Raw genomic sequence first — 7,596 nt, 5'->3', positions numbered from 1 at the left:
CCTCTGGGGGTCTTTGGGGTCTGCGAGGCTCAGGGTTTTTTGGGGTCTGTGAGGCTCGGGGCGGTGTTTGGGGTCTGTGAGGCTCGGGGGTGCCCAGGGAAGGGCAAACGGGGGGGGCGGGGGTCGGTGTGGGGGTCCCTGGGGCAGCGGGGACGTGAAGCGGGGGGCGCTGTGGGTCAGCGCAGGGGGTCGGGGGGGTCCGGAGAGGGGGGACCGGGGCGGGGCCGCTGGGGACCCTCGGGGGGCTCCGGGGTGGGACGGGCGGGGAGGAGGTGACACGAGGGCGGGGGGTTCCCCCCTTCCCGGAGCCCCCCGAGGTCTGGGGGGGCCCGGCCCGGCCCTGTGACCCCCGTGGGGACCTGAGTAATTAATCCCTTAATGACGAGGTGTAAACAAGCCCCGCCCCTGCCCGGCGCTCCCCGTGCCGGGATTCCTGGAAGGGCAGGGGGATTGGGGAGGTTCCCCCCGTGTTTGCCTCGCTCCCCCGCGGTTTGAGGGGGGACACAGGGCGCAGGTGGCCCTGGGAGTGTCCCCAACCTGCCTCACCTGCGGGGGTCGGGGGGACCTTCTCCCTTCCCACAACTTCCTTTTCCAACCTCCGCAATTCCCGGATTCCCTCCCTTGCCCGTGGGGATGGAACTCGTCCCTCGGGGGGGTCGGAGCGTTTTCATCCCCGAGCCCCCCTGGCCCAGCCCGGGGTCCCCCACCCCCGCTGGCCCCCCCGGGGGTCTCCGGGCCCCTCACCCCCCTCCCCTCCCGCAGTTTGTCCTGAAGAATTATGGGGAGAACCCCGAGAACTACAACGAGGAGCTGCGGAAGCTGGAGCTGCTCCGGCAGGTGAGGGGGGACCTGCCCGGGGGGGGCCCTCGGGGGGGGGCTCTGCCGACCCCCCCTCACCCCGCTCCGTGTTCCCAGAGCGCCGTCAGCGTTCCCAGGGATTTCGAGGGCTGCAGCACCCTGCGGAAGTACCTGGGCCAGCTGCACTTCCTGCAGAGCCGCATTCCCATGGGAGCGGGGCAGGACGCGGCCGTGCCCGTCACATGGTGAGGGGAACCCCCGGGGGATGGAGACTGTCCTGGGGTGGCACAGGAGGATCCCAGGGACCCCGTGGGGAACCATGTCCTGCCCTGGGGTGGCACAGGAGGATCCCAGGGACCCCGTGGGGAACCATGTCCTGCCCTGGGGTGGCACAGGGAGGTCCTGGGAGCCCTCGGGGAATGGGGTCCTGGCCCAGGGGAGTCCTGGGGAACCCTTAGGGGATGGGGTTCTGCCCCGGGGTGGTACAGTGGAGTCCCAGGGAACCTCTGGGAAATGGGATGCTGTGCCAGGGAGGCACAGGGGGGCTCTGGAGGACCCCTTGGGGAACAGGCTCCTGGCACAGGGAGGTCCTGGGGACCCCTCAAGGATCAGTGTCCTGCCCCAGGGTGGAAGGGGGGGATCCCAGGGACCCTTGGGGAACAGGGCTCCTGACACATCCTGCTTCTGGGAGAATCCCTGGTTGTTCCCTGTCCTGTGACCCCCTTTTCCCCCAGGACCGAGATCTTCTCGGGGAAGGTGGTGACACATGAGGACATCAAGTACGAGCAGGCCTGTGTTCTCTACAACCTGGGTGAGGAACGGGACCCCTCCCTGCCTGGGACCTGCTGGCTCCCACATCCCCAGGGGATTGGACCTCCCTGCTCCATTCCTGGGGCTGTCGGGGGGTCCCTGCCCTGCTGAGCCCGCCCTGTCCCCACAGGAGCACTGCATTCCATGCTGGGAGCCATGGACAAGAGAGTGTCTGAGGAGGTAACGGCCCCCAGAGAGCCCAGAGACAGCTCTGCCCCACGGGGGGGTGACAGGGCAGGGACTGTCCCTGTGCTGGGAACTGGGAGGACACACCTGGAATCAGGGGGGCAGGTCTGGGGGCTCTGGGAACGGGTCATGGAGGAGCTGGAGCGTGTCCAGGGAAGGGAAGGGAGTTGGGGAAGGGACTGGAGCACCAGGAGCAGCTGGGGGGTTTCAGAGGGGACTGCAGGGGGACAGGAGGGGGGAGCCGGGGGGGGTCAGGCTCTGCTCCCAGGGAACAAGGGACAGGAGGAGAGGGAACGGCCTCAGCTGTGCCAGGGGAGGCTCAGGCTGGATATTGGAAAATTCCTGCTGGGAAGGGCTGCCCAGCCCTGGCACAGCTGCCCAGGGCAGGGGGGAGTCCCCATCCCAGGAGGGATTTCAAAGCCCTGTGGATGTGGCCCCTGGGGACATCGGCAGTGGTGGCCTTGGCAGTGCTGGGGATTGGGTGAACTCCATGATCTGGGAAGTCTTTCCCAACCCAAACAATTCCATCCCCTCAGGGCATGAAGGTTTCCTGCACCCACTTCCAATGTGCTGCTGGTGCCTTCACCTACCTGCGGGATCACTTCCCACATTCCTACAGCGTGGACATGAGCCACCAGATCCTCAGCCTCAACATCAACCTCATGCTGGTGGGAACTGGGGGCACTGGGCACACTGGGACACCTCGACCTGTGTCCACAGGGTTGGGTGTTCCCTGGGGATCCAAGGAGATGGGATCCCATTGTCCCACGGGGAGTTGTCTGTGGGATCTGGGCTCCCTCCAGGGGGGAAAGGATGTTTTGAGGAGCAGTGGGAGTCAGGGAAGGCTCTGTGACATTCCTGGACTCTCTGGGCACTGATATTACCTGTGCCTCCTTGAACTCTCAGGAAAGGGGCTGGAGCTGGGGGGTCCTGCTGGAGTTCTGGGGTGTCCCAAGGGTTGAGGACAGTGAACATTCCCCCTCTTGTCCCTGGCAGGGCCAGGCACAGGAGTGTCTCCTGGAGAAGTCCATGCTGGACAACAGGAAGAGTTTCCTGGTGGCCCGGATCAGTGCCCAGGTGAGCTCCAGGAGCTGCTCCCAGCACAATCCAGGGATTGGGAACTGCAGAGGGACTTTGGGCAAGGGCCTGGAGGGTCAGGACACAGGGAATGGCTGCCCCCTGCCACAGGGGAGATTTGGGTGGGGCATTGGGAAGGAATTCTTGGCTGTGAGGGAGGTGAGGGGTGGGAATGAACTTCCCAGAGAAGCTGTGGCTGCCCCATCCCTGGAAGTGTCCAAGGCCAGGTTGGATGGGACTTGGAGGAACCTGGACCGGGGACAGGTGTCCCAGTGATGTCACCAGTCCCTGGCTCTGATCCCAAGCACATCCCCGAGTTCCCCACCGGAACCGTTTTTCCGGGCGATCCGAATCCCTGGGCCGGTGCCGGTGCCCCCCCTGCCCTCGCTGCTGTGGCTCCTTGTGTTCCTGGGTGCCCCAGCCCTGTGCCCCCCAGGTGGTGGATTACTACAAGGAGGCCTGCAGGGCGCTGGAGAACTCGGAGACGGCGGCGCTGCTGGGCAAGATCCAGAAGGACTGGAAGAAGCTGGTGCAGATGAAGATCTACTACTTTGCTGCCGTGGCCCACGTGAGTGGGGAGGGGCTGGGGGGCTGATCCCTGGGCTTTCCCTGCCCCTCTGGAAGCTCTCCCTGGAGTCACACAGCTCTGATCCCTGTTTTCCTGCAGCTGCACATGGGGAAGCAGGCGGAGGAGCAGCAGAAGTTTGGGGAGAGGGTAAGCGGGGCCACCTCATCCCATGTCATCCACTCCAGGCTCTGGATCCTGGTTCTGGGAAGGGGGTTGTGTCTTGGGAGGGGTTGGCATGTTGGGCATCCATGAGTGTCTCACCTGTGCCCTGTGTCCTGACGGTGCCTGGGAGCTCTGGGAAGGCCCTGGGAAGCTCTGGCCCTCAGGGACTGGTGTCCCTGTGCAGGGCAGGGGCATTTCCTCCTGTGCCAACCCCAATTCCTGCTCTCTCCACAGGTCATCTACTTCCAGAGTGCTCTGGATAAGCTCAATGAAGCCATCAAGCTGGCAAAGGTGTGTTCCCAGGAGCAGGGATTGGGGGTTCCCACTCTCAGGTTTCCCTGGGCTGCCAGGCTGGGAAGGGGAGGATTGGGATGGCTTTAAGAGGCTTCAGCTGCCCCCAGGCCTCCCCATTCCTGTCTGGAGTGCAGCAGGAGGTGCCTGGGAGGCTCTGGGAACACTCTGACAGTGATTCCTGCTCTCAATCCCACAGGGCCAGCCCGACACCGTGCAGGAAGCCCTGAGGTTCACCATGGATGTGATTGGTGGGAAGTGAGTGTGGAGGGGGCACCCCAGGGTGGTGTATCTGTCCTTCTCCAGGGATTGGGAATGTTGGGGGACAGGGAGCCTGGGGAGTGTCCCTGGTGTCCCCATTGCAGAGCCCAGCACTGCCCCAGGCTCTGGGGATGAACGGCTGCTGTGGGAATGCTGGAGTGATCCTGGGAGACCTGGGGGGCTGATCCCAGTGGGAGCGAGCTCAGGGAGCTGGGAATGCTGCCCACTGCTCCTGACAAGGCATCACTTCCCAATTCCAGGTACAATTCTGCCAAGAAGGACAATGACTTCATCTACCACGAGGCCGTGCCCGCGCTGGACACCCTGCAGTCCGTCAAAGGTGGGCAGGGGGCTCCCTGGGAACAGGGATCTGTGTGGGATGGTCCCAGCCAGGGGCTCCCTGGGAACAGGGATCTGTCCCAGCCAGGGGCTCCCTGGGAACAGGGATCTGTGTGGGATGGTCCCAGCCAGGGCTGTGTCCTGCAGGTGCCCCCCTGGTGAAGGCTCTGCCCGTGAACCCCACGGACCCTGCGGTCACCGGCCCTGACATCTTTGCCAAGCTGGTGCCCATGGCTGCCCACGAGGCCTCGTCCCTGTACAGGTGTGTCTGGGGTGGGGTGGGATGGGGGTGTGCATCCAGCAAGGCCCCCCTGTCCCAGCTCGGGCTCTGCAGGCTGGAGGAGCTGCAGGGGACCAACGTCACAGCCATCTGTGACCCCCCCAGGGCTGGACGAGGCTCCAGCCAGTCCCCAGGGGGGACCAGGGCTCAGGGACCCAGGGACCCCCGGGCTCAGGAATCCTGGCAGGGGTTTCCCTGCACTCATGGGCTGTTTTGTCCTGTCACAGCGAGGAAAAGGCCAAACTGCTGCGGGACGTGATGGCCAAGATCGAGGCCAAGAACGAAGTGCTGGAGTACGTGAGGGGACTGGTGGGGCCCTCCCACCCCCCAGGGGCCCTGCGGGTCCTGGGCTTTGGCAGGGGGGACACGGCCACCCCTCAGGGACCCCTCTGTGCCCCACAGCCAGTTCATGGACTCCATGCAGCTGGACCCCGAGACTGTGGACAACCTGGACATGTACAACCACATCCCGGCCGTGCTGATGGAGAAGTGTGCTGCCCTCAGCGTGCGCCCCGACACCGTCCGCAACCTCGTCCAGTCCATGCAGGGTGAGGGAACCTGGGGGTGGCACTGCTCCCTGCCCACAGCTTGGCACTGGGAACGGCTGCACCAACGGCCGGTTCTCTACCGGCATAAATTCCTGGATCCCAAAGTGTTTTCCCTGTTGGATGGGAGGGGGGTGACCCTGAGGGGGTTGGTGCCCAGGAGTGCCCACCACCACCCCGGTGTCTGGGCTGCCATGTCCTGCCTTGGGCTGCCCACAGCCGGGTTTAATCCTGGGAGGCCGTGTCCGTGCCCGGCTCCAGGCCCAGAGCAGTCAGGAGGTGTCCCAGCCCCGCTCCACGTGTCCCCCCAGTGCTCTCCGGGGTCTTCACGGACGTGGAGGCGTCGCTGAAGGAGATCCGGGACCTGCTGGAGGAGGACGAGGCGCAGGAGCGGAAGCTGCAGGAGCTGCTGGGGCGGGTCCCACCGGCACCGGGGTCCCCCCCGGGGCTGGCCGAGGTGAGCAAGGAGTGCTCCAAGTACCTGGAGCTGCACGAGAAGGCCAGTTTCACCAACACCGAGCTGCACCGCGCCATGAACCTGCACCTGGGCAACCTGCGCCTGCTCAGCGGCCCCCTGGAGCAGGTCCGGGCTGCACTGCCCACCCCCACCCTGAGCGAAGGTGAGGCCTGGCCCCTGGCATGGGGGAGGCAGGGCTGTCCCTCCCTGTGCCCCCCTGGGCTGAATGTGTCCCCCTGGCATGGGGGAGGCAGGGCTGTCCCTCCCTCTGCCCCCCTGGGCTGAATGTGTCCCCCCGGACTGGGGCAGGCAGGGCTGCTCTCCCTGTGCCACTCTGGGGGTCTGCCTGTCCCCACCACACCCCAGGCTGGGGGGAGGCAGGGCTGTAACCCCCTGAGGCTGGATGTGCCACCCTGGGCTGGGGGAGGCAGGACTGTCCCTCCCTGTGCCCCCCTGGGGGTCCCTGTGTGTCACTGGGCGGGTGAGCTGGGTGGGTGCTTGTCCCCGTGGAAATGTGACAAGTGGGGCCTTGTCTGGGGACAGAGCCCTGGTCGCTGTCCCAGGGTGTGGCCCCTCACCCCTGGGGATCCCAGCCCTGATCCACCCCTCGGGCTCCGTGCGGTCCCTCAGGGTCCAGCCCTGCCCCTGACCCTGTCCCGCCCCCAGACGACAAACAGGTGCTGCAGAACCTGAAGCGAATCCTGGCCAAGGTGCAGGAGATGCGGGACCAGCGGATGTCCCTGGAGCAGCAGCTGCGGGAGATGATCCAGAAGGACGACATCACCACCTCGCTGGTCACCACCGACCGCTCCGAGATGAAGGTGGGGCTGGGGACGTGCCCGTTCCCCCGCGGGGGCTGCTCCGGCCCCGAGCCCCACGGACCCTCCCCTGTCCCGGCAGAAGCTCTTTGAGGAGCAGCTCAGGAAGTACGACCAGCTGAAGGTGTACCTGGAGCAGAACCTGGCGGCGCAGGAGAACGTGCTCAAGGCCCTGACCGACGCCAACGTCAAGTACGCGGCCGTGCGCAAGGGCCTGGCCGAGGTGGAGCACAAGTGAGTGCGGGGGGCTCAGGGCCCAGCGACAGGGCTGGGCTCACCCCTGGCTTCCCTGTCTGACCCCTGTGCTGGGAGCCGTGCCAGTGGCTTTGTCCTGCCCCCGTGTCCATCCCAGTGGGAGCTGCTGGGTCACCCGGGAGCCTGGAGCTGGGACCAACCTTCATACCGGTAGTCCATCCCCTCCCTGCCCCTTTCCCAGGTGGAACACCACCGTCCAGACGCTGGTGGCCTCCTACGAGGCCTATGAGGACCTGATGAAGAAGTCCCAGGAGGGGAAGGATTTCTACACGGACCTGGAGGGGAAGGCGGCCAAGCTGCTGGAGCGGGCACGGGCCGTGTGCCAGGCCAGCCAGGCCCAGCGGCAGCAGCTGCTCGAGAGGTGGGTGCTGCCCAGAGCCTGGGGGGCTGCTGAGACCCCCGGGAGGGGGAAAGGGCCTCGGGGTGCTCTGCGTGGTGGCTCGAGGGTCCCGGTGCCCATGGAGGGGGTTGGTGGGCAGGCAGTGCCCAGCCCCCCCTGAGCCCCACCTGCCCCCCCAGGGAGCTGAAGAAGCAGCCGCCCCCCCGGCCCACGGCCCCCAAGCCCCCCCTGCAGAAGAAGGTGCTGGAGCTGGAACCTGGGGGCTCCGAGGCCGCAGATTTGGGCTCCCTGGGGCTGCCGGACCTGCCCGAGGAGCTGCGGAGCCTCCCCCCGGAGCTGCTGCCCGGGCCCTTGGCACAGCTGCCCCCCCCAGCACTGGCCGCCCTGGCTGGGGGGCTGCGGCTCCCCG

The 7,596-nt window shown here is 66.3% G+C and overlaps 1 protein-coding gene across 1 annotated transcript in view; it reads left to right on the top strand.

Annotated features, from left to right (window-relative positions):
- The window catches only part of PTPN23 (protein tyrosine phosphatase, non-receptor type 23), an 11,550-nt gene that overhangs the window by 389 nt on the left and 3,565 nt on the right, over positions 1 to 7,596 (top strand). The window contains 19 exon segments of the mRNA XM_027668568.1: positions 763 to 837; positions 916 to 1,043; positions 1,533 to 1,609; positions 1,739 to 1,788; positions 2,331 to 2,462; positions 2,791 to 2,871; positions 3,308 to 3,439; positions 3,539 to 3,586; positions 3,836 to 3,892; positions 4,092 to 4,150; positions 4,414 to 4,493; positions 4,640 to 4,754; positions 5,000 to 5,065; positions 5,175 to 5,320; positions 5,629 to 5,937; positions 6,441 to 6,595; positions 6,675 to 6,826; positions 7,029 to 7,208; positions 7,367 to 7,566. Coding sequence (XP_027524369.1) covers positions 763 to 837; positions 916 to 1,043; positions 1,533 to 1,609; positions 1,739 to 1,788; positions 2,331 to 2,462; positions 2,791 to 2,871; positions 3,308 to 3,439; positions 3,539 to 3,586; positions 3,836 to 3,892; positions 4,092 to 4,150; positions 4,414 to 4,493; positions 4,640 to 4,754; positions 5,000 to 5,065; positions 5,175 to 5,320; positions 5,629 to 5,937; positions 6,441 to 6,595; positions 6,675 to 6,826; positions 7,029 to 7,208; positions 7,367 to 7,566 — 2,242 coding nt within the window.

Source organism: Corapipo altera, unplaced genomic scaffold (assembly GCF_003945725.1).
Source record: "Corapipo altera isolate COAL_440 unplaced genomic scaffold, ASM394572v1 257, whole genome shotgun sequence".
Classification (NCBI taxonomy): domain Eukaryota; kingdom Metazoa; phylum Chordata; class Aves; order Passeriformes; family Pipridae; genus Corapipo; species Corapipo altera.
Note: the sequence above shows the minus strand (reverse complement) of the source record. Positions and strands in the feature narration are given on the sequence as shown.